At 31.7% G+C, this 23674-nt stretch overlaps 1 protein-coding gene across 2 annotated transcripts; it reads right to left on the bottom strand.

The window, feature by feature from the left end:
- Nucleotides 1-305: 305 nt before the first annotated feature.
- LOC139527525 (uncharacterized) lies at nt 306-22730 on the bottom strand. 2 transcript variants are annotated; one of them, XM_071323030.1, is made up of 13 exons: nt 22627-22730; nt 12808-12922; nt 12500-12598; nt 12052-12150; nt 10958-11157; nt 10075-10420; nt 8718-8909; nt 8147-8409; nt 3416-3665; nt 2497-2821; nt 1863-1904; nt 1476-1517; nt 306-699 (listed from the first exon to the last, which is right to left on the bottom strand). In XM_071323030.1, exons 2-13 carry the CDS (start codon nt 12895-12897, stop codon nt 398-400), a joined length of 2250 nt encoding a protein of 749 aa, XP_071179131.1. In that variant the 5' UTR covers nt 12898-12922; nt 22627-22730; the 3' UTR covers nt 306-397. The 2 variants fall into 2 exon arrangements, with proteins under 2 accessions (XP_071179131.1, XP_071179132.1); XM_071323031.1 differs by lacking the exon at nt 1476-1517.
- Nucleotides 22731-23674: the final 944 nt, after the last annotated feature.

Raw genomic sequence — 23674 nt, 5'->3', positions numbered from 1 at the left:
TTCAACAATTTACGAAATTGACTGGATCAGCAGTGGGGTATTCAGAGCAAGTTTGGTAACGTCAATTATGGCTGGTTTTAACGTCATTGGTATGGCTTGTTTATATTATGTTCTTTTTCCATATTTTCCTTTCTATCTGAAATACAATTCTTGACTCAACTATACTCAACACAACGTTAACAAAATAGGAATCCCGTTTAATTATGATGGCGAAGAAGACTAAAAGGTTGTACTCAAAAACGTCGAAAACTTAAACATACGGGAACATATATATTATACTCCTGTGTTTGTATAGTAGAAGAGTAATAGCTAGATAATATTTATTTCATATACATGAAGCTTCTAATAATACAACTTGAATAGGATATACGCCATATGTGTTTTCATTGTTTTGCATTTAACGGTCTAACAGTTCGGGTTTAAATTCAACATTGTCTGCAAAAGCTCCTTGTACGGCATCGGCTTCATTGCATTTGTCAATAGTTTTGAGTGCTTTGACTAAATTAAAAACTAAAGTTTCATTAGGCCGTGAAGGTCTCCATATTTTAAACATTGCAGTTTTAAATTCCAATTTGGACTCTATGGTTGATAGTTTCTTCTCGGAAATATTCAATTGTACTGCAAGTTTGTAACATTCATCTTCATTGAGCTGTTTTGCTAGTCTAAATAGTGACGATTTTCGAAGAACAGGAATTGTACCTTAAAGATAAAAAAAAATGTTCAATAGATAAAGATCCATTTTAAGCTGACAATAGAAATCATACAACAGTTGCATTGGGTTACTTCATACTATGTACCAACAAATATTTTTATAAGCAAAGACATAGTTTTATTCCTTTGATATAAAGTTCCATAGTATAAAAAAAATATGTAAAATCGAATAATTTAAAACATTCTTTTATATTTATTAAACAAAAAGAAAAGACATTTGAATGTGTGTTTTTTCAAGGTACAGTAGAATAAAATATCCTTTTATACTGGATAATTATCAATAAAACCTTTAAATCTATTCATGTATCGTTATAAAATAAAGACACATACATTTTCAAGTTTAATCATACAGAAAAGATTTGCATAGTTTCACATCAGGTGTGATCAAATGCTATCTTTAAAGAAAGCCACAGCACCTTATTTAAAAAATCACTTGATTGAAAACTGAATAGATGTTTGTTAAAGATGGCCTTGCATTGACTGCAGTTCAATTACGTCATCTGTGGAAAATTTTGTATCTTGTTTTATTGATTGTAGATAGAACTTGGTATATCTGCTAAAAATAAGTTGTCAAATATAAGATTCCTCAATATTTTACCTTTTTTTTCCCAGCGAAACAACTATTAAACTGGTATTCATAAACCATAACAATTGCTGTTTACAATTATAAGAAAATATTTGTAGTTTTAACAGTAGGTCAAACCATTTTTACATATAACTTGTCATCTAATAAACCCAATAAAATACACTGAAGATAAACTTACATTGTGGATCATCTATATCAACACCAACATCCCGATTTTCATCTAAAATACATCATATACTCTAATTGTTAAAATGTATAATTGTGTTTGTTGTAAATGCATTGACAGTTATTTGATACTAAAACAATTTTAAATGTATCTCGCCATTGTTTATGTCTTTGACCGTTCTTTTGCTTGTAAAATTACCATTCCTTTATAAAGTACATTTCTGAGAATGTGTATATCACCAGCCCAGTAGTCGGCACTTCTGTGTTGACTTGAGTTATCATTGGTCTGTTCATAACTTTAAAGGTAACTGTTAAAAAAACTTTAAATTTTTGAAACACTAAGGCTTTTCTACCCAATTGCAATTAACCCAATAAAATATACTGAAGATAATAAACTTACATTGTGGATCATCTATATCAACACCAACATCCTGATTTTCATCTAAAATACATCATATACTCTAATTGTTAATATTAAACATATTGTTATGGTTGTAAATGCGTTTACAATTATTTGATACGAAAAACAATTTTAAATTGTCTCGCCATTGAATATGTCTTTTACCGTTCTTTGGTTGTACAATTACCATTCCTTTATAGAGTAAATTTTTGAGAATGTGTATATCACCAGCACAGTAGTCAGCACTTCTGTGTTGACATGAGTTATCATTGATCTGTTCATAACTATAAAATTAACAAAACTTTGAATTTTGACGATTGTGGTTATAATGTTGTCATCATATCTGTTTCAAGAAGCACAACTGTTTAATGTATTGTGGCAGTTGCTTAAGGCAAGGACGATGTATGTTTGTTTTTTCTAATCATTTGTGAATATAATTAAATGGTATTGCGTTCACAATAAGTAAATTAAAAAACTTTTCAAACTTTTGTAATGGATACTTCAAATGTAACTAGTAGTAGTATTTTAATGACGTTCATCTTTAACAATTCTGTGTACGTTTCTGCTTTTGAATACAGAACCCACACATACAGTACACACACGTACACATAAATAAGTACAAAATAGATACTACCAAACAGTTTTTCATCGATTGGTAACCTGACCAGTTCCGCGATTCCATTTTCAATGGCTACTTTTCTAGTTGTTGCCACTTTCACCACGTTGTTACAAAAACCATGAAAACATCCATGTTTGGGATTGTTTGTTAATGTTTCTACAATTGATTGTTCAACAATTTGTGTTGAAGCCCTGGCTATTATGACGTCACCTATTGGTTGTTCTTGCTGGTCAGAAATAATGTGAAATGTACGATAGTTCCTTTTTTTGTTATTGTTGAATATGATGTGTTCTTTTGAATTTCTGATTGTGTCTATCTGAAAATTTCCTTCTAAAGAAATCTAAGAGGAAGAACACAGACAATTTAAAATGATAATGAATGATACAATCAATATTATCGGGATATAGTCCCATTTTGATTAAAAGTAAATTACAATATTTAGATATACAAAACTAATGATTTTGATTTATTGACTACAATATCAATGTCAATATTGATAAACACAATATTGAAATGTCCTTTTACTGAGTTTAATAGATAGCACGTGTTAATTTGTTAGATGTAAAGTTAAGTAAGCTTATATATATATTGTATTTAAGGGCAACTACCTAATAACAATTTAGTTACTTGTACTTTTAGATACAGAAAGTATCTTGATGATATCAGAGAATCATTTAATAGCATCGAAGCGTCTTTGAAACAACACACGTTGGAACTTTGTCTTTTTCGTAGATGTGATAAAAAGATTTCTGTCTGTATATAAATAAAATGAATATCCGGGGAAGGAAGAAAAATGAAAATAATATTCTGATTAAAATGTATATGTTATTAGATTTCAATATACGACATCTCATTTCATAATGTATGAACATGCAACTAAGAAATGAGTTACAATTATAGCAGTTCATTAGTGTACTCTATAGGCCAAATATACCTTCAGCTTTTCACCATCTTTAACTATAGTGTCTTTGTATTCTATTGTTTGCAATCTGAAGCCATTTTGTCTCCAATATTTCCTTCTTTTCTTTCCGTAATGTTTCAATGCAATTTCGACTATTAAGGTTAATCTATTATTCGTCTCTTTTTTAAGACATGCAAATATCTCTGTTGGTCTGTAATGTAGAACAGCCAATGTTGCCGATTCTGCACTTTTCTTGAAATTGTTCTTCAGTCCAACAGCAAAGCTAGTTTCGATTGGAAATGATTCAATATTAAAAAAAACATGTATAATCGTTGGTACATTTTGTTTATTATATATTGCAGGAACACTTGTTTTGCAAATTAAGAAAACAGAAAATATTCATTTATTAGTAAAGCCTATTAATAGAAGGCAATTGGGTTGTGCATAAAAAAAGCAGCAACGCAACAAAAATACTAACTAAAGGATAAATGGATAAGGGTTTGAATATCATATGAACGCTTCCAACGGAGCTACATTTGTACTTACCTGAAAACCACCTTTAATAGCTGACTTTGCGTCCGGGATTCGCCAATAATTGAAGGCCGCACGATGGCCTATAGTTGTTAGTTCCTATATTATTTGGTCTCTTGATAAGAGTTGTGTGATTGACAATCATACCAAATCCCCTTTTTATATCGATAATGATCTACCAAAAAACTTAAAACGTCGGATAGATACAAGACTGTCACTGTTAATTGTATCCTGTATTTCAAGTTCGATGAGATCGATTCGTTCGTCATAATCATAAAACTTTTAATTATTGAGGTATATGGCAACAAAATCTAGCGGAACGTGAAGTATAAGGGTAATGCACGCTTCTTTTCATTCTTCCTACGAGTATATTGTCTAAGTTCAGCATCATATGAATACAAACAAGTCATTTAGACGAAGAGATCAGAAAATTCTAATGAGAAAAACACAAGCAACACATATGTTGACGCAGACGAAATCTGAAATCGTCATAATCTTAACACTAGAGAAATATTTACAAAGTACGATTTATTCAACCCTTACACAACATCTACATTGACTAGATATAGGAAGATGTTGTATGAGTGCCAATGAGACAGTTCTCCATCAAAGTAACAATTTCTAAAAGTAAACGATTAAAGGTCAAGAATCGGCTTTTAACACGGAGCCTTAGCTCACATCGAAAAGCAAGCTATAAAGGACCCCCAAAACTAGAATAAAATCATTCAAACGGGGAAACCAACGTTCTAATCTATATAAAAACCAGAAACGAGAAACACGTATGAACTACATAAACAGCCGACAACTAATATAAATCAGGTGTTTGACTTAGGACAGGTGCAAACATTTGCAGCGGGATTATTCGTTTTAATGGTACCAAACCTTCTCCCTTTTCTGAAACAATAGTATAACATCACAACATAGAAAAACACAATATAAGATATCAATTGGGAGCCTAAATTCAATGACAAAACTTAAATTAACACATAATGAAAGAATGCATTTGATCTGCGATACCAGAATGCAAATACATAACAAATGTAAAGGGTAAATAATTAAGGTCAAAGTAATCAAACAGGTTCAAACAAAGTATGATACCACTGTCAGATATAAAACAATTTTAGAAAATCCTCACTTTAGAAAGATTCTGAGTCATATCAGACATAGTTTAATGAAATAATGTTGTTGTTAAGTATACTTTTTCGTCTGTGTGTATAAAATCATCCGTTTAGGTTTACAAAGAAATTTCTTTAATATCAATGGAACTAATCTAACACTTGGCACGTATGGGGTTAATAGCAACAATAAAACTATATGATTAGTGCTAGATAAAAATACTGTACAGGAACAAGATCAGTATTTAAAGAGAAATGAAATAATTTTGATGTTCATAGTACGAAAAAGTCAAAATATGTAGTAATTCAAAGTAATCAAAGCTGGTGTATAAACAAGATCCATGTGAACATTGAAAAACAAAAAAAATACATTACAAATCAACAGGTCAAAATAACAATAACGTACGATTTGAGAGCACTAGCAGTTACTGACAGCTAGTGAAAAGCCAAAACAATAAATAACTATTAATTCATGCATCAGAGATTTAAATCAACTAATACACATCCCAGGGATTTAGTATTTTAACGTCACGAACAATCAAAGAAGACATGACTTGTGCAATGCCAAAAATAAATGTATCGAAAGGCAGTAGGATAATTTGGAGTGACTTTTTTATAGATAGAAATGAACGTGTGTGTGTGTCTATACACCCCGTTTGAATAGAAATTACAAAAGTTATGTTTCAATTTGCTATAAAAAATCGATATAATTAGTTATCAAAAGAACCAGGATTATAATTGTATACGCCAGACGCTCGTTTCGTCTACATAAGACTCATCAGTGACGCTCAGATCAAAAAAGTTATAAAGCCAAATAAATACAAAGTTCAAGAGCATTGCGGATCCAAAATTCCAAAAAGTTGTGCCAAATTCGGCTAAGGTAATCTACTCCTGGGGTAAGAAAATCCTTAGTTTTTCGAAAAATTCAAAGTTTTATAAACAGAAAATTTATTAAAATGACCATATAATTGAAATTCATGTCAACACCGAAGTGCTGACTACTGGGGTGGTGATACCCCCGGGGACGAAACGTCCACCAGCAGTGGCATCAACCCAATAGTGAAAATAGTTATCAAAAGTACCAGGATTATAATTTTATACGCTAGATGCGCATTTCGTCTACATCAGACGCATCAGTGACGCTCAGATCAAAAAATTTAAAAAGCAAAATAAATACAAAGCTGAAGATCATTACTGATCCAAAATTCCAAAAAGTTGTGCCAAATACAGCAAAGGTAATCTACTCCTGGGGTAAGAAAATCCTTAGTTTTTCGAAAAATTCAAAGTTTTATAAACAGAAAATTTATTAAAATGACCATATAATTGAAATTCATGTCAACACCGAAGTGCTGACTACTGGGTTGGTGATACCCCCGGGGACGAAACGTCCACCAGCAGTGGCATCAACCCAATAGTGAAAATAGTTTTCAAAAGTACCAGGATTATAATTTTATACGCTAGATGCGCATTTCGTCTACATCAGACGCAACAGTGACGCTCAGATCAAAAAATTTAAAAAGCAAAATAAATACAAAGCTGAAGATCATTACCGATCCAAAATTCCAAAAAGTTGTGCCAAATACGGCTAAGGTAATCTACTCCTGGGGTAAGAAAATCCTTAGTTTTTCGAAAAATTCAAAGTTTTGTTAACAGAAAATTTATTAAAATGACCATATAATTGAAATTCATGTCAACACCGAAGTGCTGACTACTGGGCTGGTGATTCCCTCGGGGACGAAACGTCCACCAGCAGTGACATCGACCCAGTGGTGTAAATTGTTATCAAAAGTACCAGGATTATAATTTTATACGCCAGACGCGCGTTTCGTCTACATAAGACTCATCAGTGACGCTCAGGTCAAAAAAGTAAAAAAGCCAAATAAATACAAAGTTGAAGAGCATTGCGGATCCAAATTCCAAAAAGTTGTGCCAAATACGGCTAAGGTAATCAACTCCTTGGGTAAGAAAATCCTTAGTTTTTTGAAAAATTCAAAGTTTTGTAAACAGAAAATTTATTAAAATGACCATATAATTGAAATTCATGTCACCACCGAAGTGCTGACTACTGGGCTGGTGATACCCTAGGGGACGAAACATCCACCAGCAGTGGCATCGACCCAGTGATGTAAATAGTTATCAAAAGTACCAGGATTATAATTTTATACGCCAGACGCTCGTTTCGTCTACATAAGACTCATCATTGACGCTCAGATCAGAAAAGTTAATAAGCAAAATAAATACAAAGTTGAAGAGCATTGCGGATCAAAAATTACGAAAAGTTGTGCCAGATACGGCTATGGTAATCTACTCCTGGGGTAAGAAAATCCTTAGTTTTTCGAAAAATTCAAAGTTTTGTAAACAGAAAATTTATTAAAATAACCATATAATTGAAACTCATGTCAACACCGAAGTACTGACTACTGGGCTGGTGATACCCTCGGGGACGAAACGTCCACCAGCAGTGGCATCGACCCAGTGCTGTAAATAGTTATCAAAAGTACCAGGACTATAATTGTATACGCTAGACGCGCGTTTCGTCTACATAAGACTCATCAGATCAGATCAAACAAGTGAAAAAGGAAAATAAATACAAAGTTGAAGAGCATTGCCGATCCAAAATTCCAAAAAAGTTTTGCCAAATACGGCTAAGGTAATCTGCTACTGGGGTAAGAAAATCCTTAGTTTTTCGAAAAATTCAAAGTTTTGTTAACAGAAAATTTATTAAAATGACCATATAATTGAAATTCATGTCAAAACCTAAGTGCTGACTACTGGGCTGGTGATACCCTCGGGGACGAAACGTCCACCAGCAGTGGCATTGACCCAGTGGTGTAAATAGTTATCAAAAGTACCAGTATAAGTGTCGTTGTAAACCATATTCAGAGATCTATTTACATAATTGGTACGATAACGCTTACGAATAAGTTTGTTTAAAGGTTCGATGACATTACACGGTTCACATAGTGATTTCCGCGCTTAAAGTACAATACTACTTTTCTTTTAACTAGTCAGCAGGTTCATGTTATTTTAGTTGAATGATGTTTCGGTCATGTTAACATTAACTTGTTCTTTACATAACAAAAATGCAATTCACCCTAATATTTAAAAAAAAACCTACCTTGTAAAATGTTCTGCCGAGAAAGAAACTGTGTTCCCTTCAATGTTTATATTTGTTGGACAGACTTCCCAATCTTTCTCTGATTCTGGAATATCTTTATGTGAGGCTAGTATGATAAAATCATCAACTGATACAGTCAGTGGATGCAGTTGAAGTTTCATATTTACCGGTTTGCTTGGCTGAACATTATTCTGCATTGTTAAATCTAAGACATTGGTAAATAAGACCGTTTCCTCACCATTCCAGTCATTGGTATCAGCTACCTTAAACGAAAATTGATGCATTGTCATCGTTTAATTAATTGGATATTTTTGAGAATATAATAACAAATCATATCAAAATTGTTTTGTTATATATTTGTTCTCCTGAAATCTTCAAATAACATTGTGCATTTAACATCATGTTCTGACCAATCAGTACTTCCCAAAAAATTAAGAAAGAAACAATTTAGATAATGAATAGATGAAGGATACACATATGCAGGGGATCTGCTAGTTTACAATTTTGAATAATACGAAAAATCAAATGGTACAATAAAAATATGTTTTATTTATTTGTATAGATGTCCTACATTAAGCATTAATTTTCCTGGTGACTTAAATGCTCCCTCAGGTATGTTTATTTCTGCACTACTTTCTGATTGCGGAATAATTTTGACCGCTTCTTGCGTAACGTCAAACTCTTCTTGCCGAATTTGTGATAAAATAACGAACTTGGCCGTCTTCATTTTTGTTATATCAATTTTGATATCGAACTTCGTATACTGAAAAAAAAGAAAGAAATTATTCACATTTAAATGCATGATTTAACAATAAAAGATTTAAAATAAACGCATATATTTGTGTAAATCAATTGTATTCAACCAGACAATTTACGATACATCGAGTTGAGACCTGAATCAGGCCTACAGTGTATATATTGTATAGGAAACAATGGTTTTGTTGAGTTCTCAATATTAAAATATATTTGATTATAGACATGTTGTAAAACAATGTTTTCCATGCTATATGTTGGTGCCCCTGGACACTTACCAATTAAGCGCAAGAAGAAAAGAACAGTCCAAAACAATAGAGACAATGAAAAATCCCCCCTAAGAAAAAAAAAGTGATCAGTACTGACAGATTTCAAAGAACTAAATAAGTAAGAATGTTTGCAAAAGACAATAGACATTTTTTAACTGTGCTTGCCATTAACTTTTAACATGTTTCAGTTAAATATAAAGAAATTGAAAGCTAAACATGGTATATATGATCTGAAATATTATTTCATTCATGTTTTACGTATTATGCTATTTGATAATTGGTTTAATATCCATAATGTACCTTAAAGTGAGGAATTCAAAAGTTGTACACGAACAAAAAAATAGATGTTTTGTAATATTGGACATGTTTCTTTTTTTTTAACAATCGACCGAACTAAACAATACATACATTTGTATCCAAGTTTAAGATATGGACTGAGCTACTGAAGAAAAAGTTAACATTTCCCCATATGAGAAATGAATTTCGTATATTGTCCAACTTTCTCGTGTTAATATATGAAATAAGATATGTCTATGATGTTTTTAAAGTAATGATTTTACATTGATTAATAAGTTATTGTATCAAATTAAGTTTTATACATCTAGGAAGTCTATTTATATAACCATTAATTCTATCCAGATAACATAAACATTGTTGCATTGTTTCGATATTATTATAGCAAAAGAGGTCTTTAGTCCATAAGCGATTTAATTTAGAGGAGGCACGTGACGACACATTAAAGATAGCTAAAACCGTTAACAAACTTCATATCGAACCTTATTTAGAATACTTCACCGTTCAATCAACTTTTATTTTGAAATTAGTATACCTATTTAATCCTAATGACAAAAGAAAGGGTAAACCTATCAGTCGTACATTGTACAATTGGTCATCAAACAAACTAACCTCTTCTCTATAATTTCCTTCTGTAAATGCCTGGCCAGTAATAGTGCCTTCTACGGAACCTTCTAAAGGCATAATTACCACCAATTGATTTTCTTGAACAAATCCTAACACAGAAATCTGCAAATCTAAATTATTTGGAGTATCACCCCATGTTTTGATTTCATAAACATCGCTAAAAATTCGGTCTTCAGAACCAAGATGCATCGCGAAATCAATGTGTTCTGGAATAACTTTCGAACAATATAAGAAAAAGCCGTTAATTATATTGTCCGTATCTAGTGTGATGTCTGTACATATTGAAATATCTTCAGTAGGATCCACGTAGCAGACTTCAAAAGCATAATTTCTACAAGAAAAAAAAAAGATATATGCTATTTCAATTGCGAAACAACACCTATACAAGCATATTTCAATATGATTGACAACATTACCATATTTGATATTATAAATCTTATAATGTTTATACTGAACAGATCCCATGATGTAAAGTGCCAAAAAACTTCCGCCGCATTTAAGATACTTAACAAAGAAGATGTTGATACATGTATAATGGTTTGCTTTTTTTTTGCAAAATAAAATATAGACAAAACAAAGACTTGTACGTTAAATCAGTTCGCATAACAGAAAACTTACAAAACACTCGACCGCTTAATGATTTGTGTACTTGTTTATTATAACAATAACAATTGATAATTTATATTTTGAATTTAAAAGATAAAATAGTCGGTCTGTATATTTTTTTTTTTGAATTTTTTTTTATCTTTGTTTTATTCATCAAAATCATGTGTGTTGTTCATATACAAGTTAAGACTTGATAATTATATCTTTCAATTAAAAAAAATAGCTTTATTCACTTCCAAAGTGTTGCTTTTTTGAAAAATACCCGTAATTAATATCGGCTTCCCGTTCGAGTTGGTTTATCAATGTTTTCATAATTTTCTGGTCCTTTTTGTTCAGAGTATCAACATCAAAACCTTCAAGTGCCCAACCACCAAATGTAACTGATGATCCAAAACTACAAAGTAATTCAATAACCACAGCGTCCTTCTGTGCAACCGCTATATCCAAAGGACTTTTATAACTCTGTATTTGAAAAAAAATATATATACAATAGATTAATAAATGCACAAACAAATTTAATAAACCACTGAGATTTGATAACAAATGATATTTTGGAAACACTGTAAACATTTCAAAATATGGGTTTGCATTAGCAAGAATGTATAAAAAATAAACAAACAAGTGACGGTCAGAAAATCCAAAATAAACTTTGCAATTAATCTTAATTACTTCCTTATACCGTTAAATGCAATTCTTGTTATTAATCATTCATTTATTCAGGCTGTTATGAGTAATTGTTTATGTTCTATTACTTGCATCTATCAACGATTCATTACTATCTGAGAACCCAAAATGCAGTTTTAAATATCTAACAGAAAAACCGTGTTTTATAGGATAGGAAATTAAATCATTTATTACACAGAAAACATAAAAAAACCACTATAACTGTTCAATACAGTAACAATGATATACTTAAATTTCTCTCGTTTCATCTTCATATTTTATCATTTAATTAAAATAATATCTAAATTAATTATTACAGCCGTATTTTAAAAATTTGAATAAACATCCTATCATTTTAAAAAGTGTTGTGTGTAATAATGCATTACTAAATATATCTTATATGTTAATATCAACAAATCTAGTAATGTTTAAGCGTTCAACGAGCTGTTCAAATGTTGCTAAATTACAGATAATGTTATGAGTACATGTGATGATCATATAATAACATGTTAAAGTATTGCTGTGTATATGTTTGTAGTATTTTTAACGTGATATCTGGATGAAACGTTTACATTTATGGAACTATTTACATGTGGTAACTAGTTACTTCGTTACTTCTTTTTGTAGATATTTATAATTTGAGGTGTTTACAAATGATTTAGGTATTATATAGACACATTAAGAACTACTCACATTGTTTATAATATTTACTGTTGATTTGAAGGCTACAAGTGCCACCATTGACTCAATATTTGAATTTTTCACAGCCTTGAATAACGCAGTTTCACCATCCTATGCAAATTGAAATAAATGAACGCAATTCAAAAACAAAGGAAAAGATAGTACATTTTTAACATATTCAAAACATATTTCAATGTCCTTTTATCTTAAATAAAACATATGTACATTTCTTCATGTAACAAGGATAATGTCTCTCCGGGGTTTCTTGCGTTTTTTCATACTTGTATGTGAAATTTGAACGAAACGTGCTACTTCCGGTTTACAAAAAATATTCGAAAATTGTAAAGTTTGTAAATCGTTTCTTTATATTGACTTGTACTATTCTCCTACAATATATTTGATTTTCACATTTAATCTTGATAGAATTTTCATCTTTTTGTTCTGCCAAATTTGTATTTACCTTATCTCTTTGATTAACGTACACTCCATGCTGAGCTGCTGCGATGATAACCTCTAACAATCCCCCAGCACTAGCATAATGTAGGCATGTATAACCATTCTAGATAAGAGCAAACACTTAATTACAGTCAGTCTTAAAATGTTTATTGTCTCAATTCAGATAATTGCAGCGATACTTAAATTGTCTTATTATTTTACTATTGAATCTTATTAATTATAACCTATCAATCAGCAAAATTGGTGTAATTGCGGATTTTTATGACCTTATTAAAAAAAAACACATTTTATGTATTGCTATACGTTTTATACCTCATCTCCATAGTCTAAATTAGGTCTCTCTTTGATCAGCTCTATTGCCTCTTTGCTCTTTTTATTCTTAACTAGTGATATCAGCTCCATGTTCTAATACAGTTGTATTTGTTATCTGTAATAAAATCCAAAGGTATAACAACTGAATATATATTCATACTTTTATAAAACAGTAAAGCATCAACTTCACGTTGCAGAGGACACATACTTTAAAACTCAACTTTTGCACTGTATCTGATATTGACATCAAACGTGTCAACCGCTAAAATATCTCATAATTATACATTATGTACGGGCCGTGTTCTTCAAATAAAAGCATCTTTACAAATGTAAAACGATTATTTGGCAAAATTTTCATAGCATTCAGCTTTCATTTTTCATGTTTTTTATTGGTGAGAAATGTCAATATAAGCTCATTTATACTGCACTCGTTCTGTTTAAGCAGTCATAATGCGTTGACTGCATACTTCTATGTCAAATACAGTCATTAACCCGATATCACTTTTCCTCATGAATATTCAAATAGTAGTTGCCTAAACTATATTTAATTATTCATACCACCTATTCAATTTGTTCTTTTTTTCAATGCATATAACGAAAACCATATTTCGCTTGTTATTTTTTGTTGTTGTTTGAAACCTATAAATAATGCTGTTTGTTGATATTTTAGTCCATACTCTAACGAGATCGTTCACCATCGATTGCGGGTTTCATATATTTGTATATTTCTCTGTCTAATATGAGGCCTTTCTAAAGGGTGATATTTCCCAATATTTAAGTAAAATAAATTTACACATCGAACAACAATTTAAAAATGGTTTTTTTTTTTCGAGATTGCAGTACAATAATAGTGCATTGACTTGACATATCAACAATACAAGGATTCGGCCAGAAACGGGGGAAATGCTCTTCAGAGCCTCGCATTTCCCCGTTTCTAAGCCTCATCCTTATATCGTTGATATGTCAAGTCATTGCACTATTATTGTTTATATATACAAACCTTAAGTTAATGAATACTATTCAATAATTTCAACTAGTGATAATGGTCTTACCTTATAAAAGGAATAATATAAAGGGGTGCGATTTTACTAACCAAATTTGTATCTGTTGGTATAAGTATTTCCACACACACCCTACCGACGAGATGAAATGTACAACGAACATGTGCTGCTCGATGTGAGCCAAGGCCCCGTGTTAAAGACCGTACTTGGACCTATAATTGCTGACTTTTAAAATTGTGAATTGTATAGAGATTGGTCTCCTTGGAATTCATACCACATCTTCTTATATCTAAATATAAGGACAAAGTACATTTTCAAATACGCGGCAAATTAAAACGATATCATTCTTTGGATTTAGACATCCTTTATCATGTACATGTAAGTAATATTTTAGTCCGTTTAGAGAAGTGTTTGAATGTGGTACCCAACACGTTGACTAAAATCAATTTGGCATGTTTAATGTTCATAAAATGTCGACAAAATATTTACTTTGACCATTTGAAAAAAATATAAAACATTTTAAAAATTTGAACCAATTACTTTCACGGATAAGTTTCATGGTATACATGGCAGTTTGAAAAACACTAAGGATGATCATTGAGAAGCTTATTATTTCCTTAACAACACAACGTGATTATAACGTTTAGATGATTTTACAGAGTTATCTCTCTGTAGTGTTATGTATCACCTTGACAAGGTTTGCCTAATTAAAATTTGTTTAAGTAATGTGAAGATACAATTAATAAGATAAGCGAAAGGTGGCCCTAGGTTAAATTTAAAAATTGTTTATCTATGCAATGATTGTTTAACTAAAATCAGAGAACAAAACTACAGCAAATGGGACAGGTTTTCGGAAGAGTAGCGTTTACAATGTCATACGTTCACTTAAGCGCTTACTTCATTTCCAGTTGCCATTCACATTATAAAAGATATAATGCATTTTTATGATTCATGCATGATTCTGAAATTCTCAGTATACACATTGTATGTGAGTTGTTCAGCTTGTCAAATAGTAATTGGTAGGTATACACACTTAAGAGACATTTCAAATCTTTGGATATCAAACTTTGGATATCGATATGAAATAATACAATATTAGGAATGATATGAAAATATTTATATCTATGTTGTTAAGATACATATAGAATAAGAAGCACTGATATGTGACATCTCATGATACCGTCACGAAAATGAAATCAAACCATGAGAAAAAACAATTTTATACTGTTGTTACGGCCAGAAATCGCCTTTAAATTGTAGCCAACAAAAGACACAAATCAATAGTAAAATTTAACAATATTTAATATACAAAAGTTTACAAAAGGTATTACACAAATATTACTGTTAACTTAACTGTCAAAATATGAGTCCAATCTGTTATCTTTATCTGTATCCGGAAATCTTTCGGAATCCAATTTGAATATTACGTTCACTACTAATGTCACAATCCAGTATGATGTTTGTAGAATAAAAGTGTCAATCCAAATGCTGTGAATACTAATGTCTATCAATGTCTATGTCCAAGTTTAATTATGAGAGTTTAACTTTAGTGTCTGTATATATAGTGTTGTCATGGAAAATTCTGGAACACTCTATAATGGAACATTGTGGAAAATCCTGGAAAGTTACAACGGAAGTTTCTGGAATAACGTAGAAGTTTAAATTACGCATCTTTTATAAGGATCATTCTAGAAAGTTCCAATCATTCTGTGATTGTTCCAGTGATTCCTAAACTGCACAGTTATAAGATTATTTGGTAAACAACTATCAGGCCATACAACACAAATTAGGCCAACATAAATAAACATAATAATTACAATATCATAACACCTCCCCCCTTAAAAGAAGTTTTAGTGTAACAAAAACTTATCATGAATAATATGAACAAAAATACATAATATATACAAAGTGATTTAATAAGCTCTAGATAAAGCATCAGCTATTACATTATCTTTACCCTTAATATGTTTTACAATTACATCATATTCCTGTAACAATAAACTCCACCTAGTCAACCTCTGATTCTTGTTTCTCATTTTATGCATGAAGGTGAGAGGATTATGATCAGTATAAACAAGAATAGGATATACAGTGGGATTCAAATATACATCAAAATGTTGAAGTGCTGACAACATTGCAAAACACTCTTTTTCAATAGTTGAATAATTTTTCTGATGTTTATCTAATTTCTTAGAAAAATACGATATAGGTTTTTCAACATTATCATCTGTCTCTTGATATAAAACAGCTCCTATTCCTACATCGCTTGCATCAACGGCAAGTTTAAATTGTTTTTCAAAGTCTGGAGTAATCAGAACTGGACTATTAATTAAAAGTGATTTGCTATTTTCAAAAGCTTTTTGACAATTTTCACTCCAGATAAATTTAGAATCTTTTCGTAAAAGATGAGTCAATGGTTGAACAACAGTAGCAAAATTTGAACAGAATTTCCTGTAAAATCCTATCATGCCTAAATATCTCATAAATTGTTTTCTATTTGTAGGAGGTGGAAATTTGGAAATAGCTTCCACTTTAGCCATAATAGGTTTTACTTGACCTTGGCCAACTGTATGCCCTAAATAATCAACAGTGGCCTGACAAAATTCACTTTTACCAAGATTAACAGTCAAATTTGAATGTGACAATCTATCAAAAGTATCATACAAATGTGTTAAATGTTGTTCCCAGCTATCACTACATACAATAAGATCATCAATATAAGCATAACAACAGTCTAAATCTTTTATAACATTATTGATCATTCTTTGAAATGTAGCTGGAGCACTTTTCATGCCAAATGGCATTACAGTATATTGAAATAAGCCATCTGGTGTAACAAAAGCTGATATTTCACGAGCTCTCTGTGTCAGTGGAACTTGCCAATAACCTTTCAACAAATCAAATTTGCTCACAAATTTTGCTTGACCAATGTTGTCAATACAATCGTCTATCCTTGGAATCGGATAGGAATCAGATTTTGAGACTGAATTTACTTTTCTGAAATCAGTCACGAAACGAAAGGTTTTATCTGGTTTTGGCACAAGGAGACAAGGAGAGCTCCATTCACTGTTACTCGGCTCAATAATATCATTATCAAGCATATATTTAATTTCTTTTCTCATAGCTTCAAGTTTGAGTGGATTAAGCCGGTAAGGATGTTGCTTAATTGGAGAAGCATCTCCTACATCAACATCATGACAAACAGCAGTGGTTTTGTTTGGCACATCTGGAAAAAGATTTGTAAAAGAAAATACCAAAGTTTTTATTTCTTCTCTACGATCAAAAGACAGATGTGCAAGTTTTGAGTCTAAATTTGACAAAATTTCTGAATTTTTCAATCTAACTGTCTCTTCCATAGTTTTAGAACTAAAAGGTGGTTCAATTACATCTGGTTTGCCATGATTGTTCTCAAATTTAACCATGCCTAAAGTGGCAACTGGTTTACTCTCACATTCATTAGTACGCTCAAAATATGGTTTTAACATATTAATATGACACACTCTGTTTTGTTTACGCCGACCTGGAGTTTTTACAATATAATTCAAATCATTGATTTTACTCTCTATTGTATAAGGACCACAATATTTAGCCTGTAAAGGATGTCCAGGGACTGGCAAAAATACAAGTACCCTATCACCAGGCTCAAAAACTCTGTCCCTGGCATCTTTATCATACCATATTTTCATCTTGTTCTGTACATTTTTTAAGTTTTTCTGAGCAATTTGACAAGCAGTATACAATTTTTCTTTAAATCTAGATACATAGTCTAAAAGATTCAAGTCAGTAGGTTCAGTTAGCCATTTTTCCTTAATCAATTTTAACGGTCCCCTTACAGTATGGCCAAATACCAATTCAAAGGGACTAAATCCAAGGGATTCTTGAACAGCCTCTCGAACTGCAAAAAGTAGAAAGTGAACTCCATCATCCCAGTCTCTGTCAAATTGAAGACAAAAAGTTCTAATCATGTTCTTCAATGTTTGATGAAAACGTTCTAAGGCACCTTGAGATTCTGGATGGTACGCACTTGATCTATACTGAGCAATCCCTAACTGGTACACGACTTGCTGAAATAGACCTGACATGAAATTTGATCCCTGGTCGGACTGTATAGACTTAGGAAGTCCTACTAACGTGAAAAATTTGATAAGAGCTTTGACAATAGTAGGTGTCTTGATATTTCTTAGCGGAATAGCCTCAGGAAAGCGTGTGGATGTACACATGATTGTCAATAAATACGTATTTCCAGTTTTGGTCTTTGGTAAAGGTCCAACGCAGTCAATTAGAACTCTGCTGAAGGGTTCGTCAAAGGCTGGAATAGGCAGAAGTGGTGCTGGTGGTATTTTCTGGTTAGGTTTACCAACAACCTGGCATATATGACATGATTTGCAGTATTCTGCAACATCATTTCTAAGTTTAGGCCAGTAAAAATGCTGCAAGATCATAAGGCAAGTCTTCCTTATACCTAAGTGTCCAGCCAAGGGGGTGTCATGGGCAAGACCAATAATTTCTTGTCTATAAACTTTAGGCACCACCACTTGGTATAGCACTCTCCATTCCTCCTCTGGGGTAGCATCAGGAGGCCTCCACTTCCTCATTAAAATACTGTCCTGATAGTAATAGCATTCGGCCACTTTGTCTGCTTCCTCCTGTGGTTGAGCCCTCTGGCTGAGCTGAAGAACCTCAGGGTCTTTATGTTGTTCTTCGAGTAAATTATTTCGGTCTAATGAATGGCTGTTTACATCTGGCCATGGCATAATAACATTTTTGTTAACACTAGGTGGTTTTATAATAGCCTTTTCTGAGTTACCAGGATCTTCAATATCAGCTATAAAAGTGTCAGAAAGGTCCATGTAATCAAACTTGTCTTCTTGCAAATTCTCATTTTGTTGTTTTCTAGCCATCGCCCTAGTAACAACACAAGCTGGATACAATTCAGCATCATCTTCAGGTGATTTAACATCCACCACCGGTTCACTGGTAACAATTGGTTCAGCAACCACTTTATTCCTAGCTAGATCATTTCCTAGCAATAAGGTAACACCCTCAACAGGGAGATTAGGACGAACACCTACAACAACTGGTCCAGTTATCAAATCTGACTTCAGATAAATACGATGGAGAGGAACATCTATACAACCTAACTCTACACCTTGTAACAAAACGGAGGCACCAACAGAAGTATTCTCGGACAAAGGCAACACACCTTCTAACAATAAAGTCTGAGAAGCTCCAGTGTCCCGTAAAATCTTAATAGGCTGAAGAGTGGTATCATCAACAATAGAAACAAACCCATCAGACATAAAGGGTTTGTATTCCTCCATGTAATCACAAAAACTGGACTTAAAAGCCTGACGCGCAGGGCATTCCAATGTACTGGTAATATAAGGTGTCGTACAAGCACTGGTCTTCGGCTTATTATCTCGTTCATTCTTCTTCTGGAGTCTAAAACAATCAGCCATCAGGTGACCAATCTTCTTACAATAAGCACAAGTCAGTGACTTCTTCTCAAAAGTATCATATTTTGGACTAGACATATTATAACTGGACTGACTCTTATTCTGTGGAACAGGCTTACTATCAGTACGCTCAGTGCTTTGGTTTTTGTAATTTCCACTTGGAGTATTAACATTTTGACCCTTGAAACTTCTTTTATGTGAAAGGGTATAATTATCTGAAATTACAGCTGCATCATGTATTGTCCCAACAGTTTTGTCGTCTAAATGTGTTTTTAAGTCTAAATGAACACATTGTTTGAACTCTTCTAATAACATCAATTGTCTTAGGTTATCAAAATTGGTATCTGTTTTCTTTGAAGTAAGCCATTTATCAAATAGATCTTCTTTTTCCCGAGCAAATTCCACATAGGTTTGCGAATCAAACTTTTTATAAGATCTAAATTTCTGTCTATATGCTTCTGGTACTAGCTCATAAGCTTTCAAAACTTCCTGTTTCACCGTGTCATAATCAGAACTTTTTTCTGATGGAAGTGCGGAGTATATTTCAGCGGCCTTGCCCTCCAAAACACTTTGTAGCATTGTAGTCCAATATGGCTTTGGCCAATTTAAATTATGAGCAATTTTCTCAAACTGTGGAAAATATTTATCGACTGTTTTTTCACAAAATCTGGGAACCAAACGTATATTTTTTGCTGCATCAAAATATTCTGATTTTGACTGGACTTTAGTGTTGCTTTCTTCTTTGACCATTTCAAGTTTTAGTTTCTCCATCTCTAGTCTTTCCCTCATTTCAAGTTCTGCCTGTTTTAACTTTAATTCATCTTGTTTTAATTTAAGTTCATCTTCTTTTAATTTAAGTTCATCTTCTTTTCTTATCTCAAGTTCTTTTAATTTGAGTTCATGTTCTAATTCAAGCTGTTTAAATTTAAAGGCGTCAATATTTTCGACCTTAAGTTCAAGAGCCTCTTCACCTAAAATTTCTGCGTCAACTAATTTGTCTATAACCAAATTTTTTATAATTTGTTTTCTCGTAGATACTTTAAAATCTAATTTCAGATGTTTAGCAAGCAACACTAATTCCTCTTTCTTTAAATTATCAAACCCCTCAAGGTCAGGCGTTTTCAAAAATTTACCGGCATCAAATGCCATTTTGTAGAATTTTGTTGGCTAGTTATAATAAAAATTACTAAACAAATTTTGAATAATATAATTCAGTATCCCGGACGAGCCCCCAATTTCTGTTACGGCCAGAAATCGCCTTTAAATTGTAGCCAACAAAAGACACAAATCAATAGTAAAATTTAACAATATTTAATATACAAAAGTTTACAAAAGGTATTACACAAATATTACTGTTAACTTAACTGTCAAAATATGAGTCCAATCTGTTATCTTTATCTGTATCCGGAAATCTTTCGGAATCCAATTTGAATATTACGTTCACTACTAATGTCACAATCCAGTATGATGTTTGTAGAATAAAAGTGTCAATCCAAATGCTGTGAATACTAATGTCTATCAATGTCTATGTCCAAGTTTAATTATGAGAGTTTAACTTTAGTGTCTGTATATATAGTGTTGTCATGGAAAATTCTGGAACACTCTATAATGGAACATTGTGGAAAATCCTGGAAAGTTACAACGGAAGTTTCTGGAATAACGTAGAAGTTTAAATTACGCATCTTTTATAAGGATCATTCTAGAAAGTTCCAATCATTCTGTGATTGTTCCAGTGATTCCTAAACTGCACAGTTATAAGATTATTTGGTAAACAACTATCAGGCCATACAACACAAATTAGGCCAACATAAATAAACATAATAATTACAATATCATAACACTGTATCGAAAAAAATAGAATCAAGTCAGACATAGTAAATTTACTTATGGCGTCCTGTGTCAAGCACTCTGGTGATGCCAATAGTACTCCAAAGTATATTTAGGTTAACAATCAATCAAGACCTCATAGAAAAAGTATGTAATGTATTTATAAAACCACTTATATAAAAATTTAGCTGCGTTTCAAAATGTAAACAACCCAATTATTGATGTCCAAAAAAAACTGAACAGCAAGAGTGTTACGTGTTTACTATAATTAACCAAAACCTGCACTTATTCTTGTTTATAATGAAGTTATTTTTTAATTAAGATTTCTAGATCTGTATTGTGAAAGATAAACGACTGATACTTAAAGGCATACGATACAGTTACAGGGGAGGTAATGACGTTGCTAACGTAAAATGTTATTTTCACGACGTCAAACTGTGAAATATCGGGGAAAGATGCATTTTTCGACTGATTTTTATCATTCAAACTGATTTAATTTGAAAACGAGTTCATGGACCCCTATTTTTTAAAACAGCAATCTGTTTCATTATGCAGGTAGACTATGTGACCCAAATTTTATAACACTGTTAATAGAGGATTTTTTTTAATTTTGATAAACAGGCAGCAAAAAATGACGTATTTTCTTCAATTCATGAACATTTGATGAAATATGAGTTATTTCTGAATAAAAAATGCATAATGTTTTAGGATACTTATAAAATAGAGAAATTACCGATTATTTAACAAAAAACAATTTGTGTTTATCTTTTACAACAAAAAAGTTATGTCTTTCTTTCGAAAAAGAAGTTATGGCCACAAATCTGAATTTTGAGCAAATATACAAAATTTCGACCTCATTTTACTCAAAAAGTAGCACATGAAGGTATATTTTTTATTACATATTTGATTTAATCAGGTAAGAAATAGCCTATATGCAAATGTTCACGAACTTGTAAATACAGCATCAAAACTGTATCGTATGCCCTTAATCAAAATTTAAACATAGAAGTCGAAGACGAATTGACAACGACATGGCAAACAACGAAAACTACAAAAAGGACAAAAAACTGTGTATTAAACACAACATACAAAATTAAAGACTGCATATATTAGAGTAAAGAAATTGTATCTGAAGGCAGACATATTGAAGATTCAAAGGTAGACAAACTTTTCAGCACATTATAGATACTGTGTCATCCTAATATTTACAACTATAATAGACTTTATACCATCGGTGTATTGTATCTTGTGACGTAGAAAACGCATGATAATGTGATTCACAACTGCAATAACTGAATTTGAAAAAAATAAATGTTCTACTATTCAACGAAGTCTATATAATTTAGGAAATATTACATACATCAATTCAAATTACAAACTTGTATAGAATAAAAAAAAATGTGAATATGTTAAAGACAGAAACTAGTCTGTTTTGCCGGTACATGTAAGAGCGTATATTTTAAATGAATTTATTTTATACTATCTTTAAGGTTTTAATTTGAAATCATTTGGATTTAAATGTACATCTTACTCACCTTTGTAAATACACGTAGATATTTTACGTTGTAATCACCTACTATACAAGTCATAATCTGTAGACTTCAAGTTCTTTTAACATGTTTAAATTGACAGATAGTTATAAAAATGTTGTTAAGGAAGTTGAAAGACCTCAGTGATCACGAAGCAGCATGTATACATAGAAAAGCAATAATAATTATACGACAAAAAGGGAATATAAGATACTTATTTAGTTTTGAAGGTAATAAATACAGAGAGTATAAATTTACCGTATACATCTATGATTTTACATTGATTTTGTAACATACTAAAAACACTAAGACAAATATGAAAGCTACACGTTAGAATTCCTATTCTAACATTCACAAAGTATTCCTATAAAATCATGTATTTATCTCGGGATGAATGTTTTTCTTCTAGTTAATTGATTGTGATTTATCTTTTAAAGTTTTCTATAGAATCTCTTCTGAAAACTTTTTGTTTATCTCAAACTCCCGATGGAGGCAATCGTGTTTTCTGAATCATTGTCTGGTGGTAATTGTAATTAAGTGTGTCATATTCTCTACAATATATAATCAGAAGCTCATCATTTATTCAGTACAAGAAACCGACACAATAAAAAAATATCAAATTGTATACCAAGTCAGAAAAATGGCCATTGTTATATTATAGTTCGTTTCTGTGTGTGTTGCATTTTAGTGTTTCTGTTGTGTCGTTGTTCTACTCTTATATTTGAAGTGCTTCCCTCAGTTTTAGTTTGTAACCGGATTAGTTTTTTTCTAAATCTATTTATGAATTTCGAACAGCGATATACTACTGTTAACGTTGCCTTTATTTATATCATTGTGGTCCAAAGTAAAACAAGTTGCACCAGTTATCTTAAAATTAACAGACGAATTAAGAAATTGGCTTTTATATAAATATCTTTAAAATTTACACAAAAACAAGTTGTTAAAAAAGTTCAAAACCTGCAATGAGAATGGTGTTCCATTCATTCGAAACATCAAGTTTACCGTTAACAGTCTGACAAAACGTGACTACGTACTTGTACAGAAAGCATAGTCG

Source organism: Mytilus edulis, chromosome 6 (assembly GCF_963676685.1).
Source record: "Mytilus edulis chromosome 6, xbMytEdul2.2, whole genome shotgun sequence".
Taxonomy (NCBI): Eukaryota; Metazoa; Mollusca; class Bivalvia; order Mytilida; family Mytilidae; genus Mytilus; species Mytilus edulis.
Note: the sequence above shows the minus strand (reverse complement) of the source record. Positions and strands in the feature narration are given on the sequence as shown.

What these genes read in the sequence shown, in the direction of transcription:
- LOC139527525 (XM_071323030.1), bottom strand. Translation starts at nt 12,897, where the DNA reads ATGGAGCTGATATCACTAGTTAAGAATAAAAAGAGCAAAGAGGCAATA. An exon ending in CAGTAAATATTATAAACAAT is followed by an intron (nt 11,158 to 12,051) that starts GTGAGTAGTTCT and finishes TTTCAAATACAG; the next exon opens with AGTTATAAAAGTCCTTTGGA. An exon ending in GAAGCCGATATTAATTACGG is followed by an intron (nt 10,421 to 10,957) that starts GTATTTTTCAAA and finishes TTTTTCTTGTAG; the next exon opens with AAATTATGCTTTTGAAGTCT.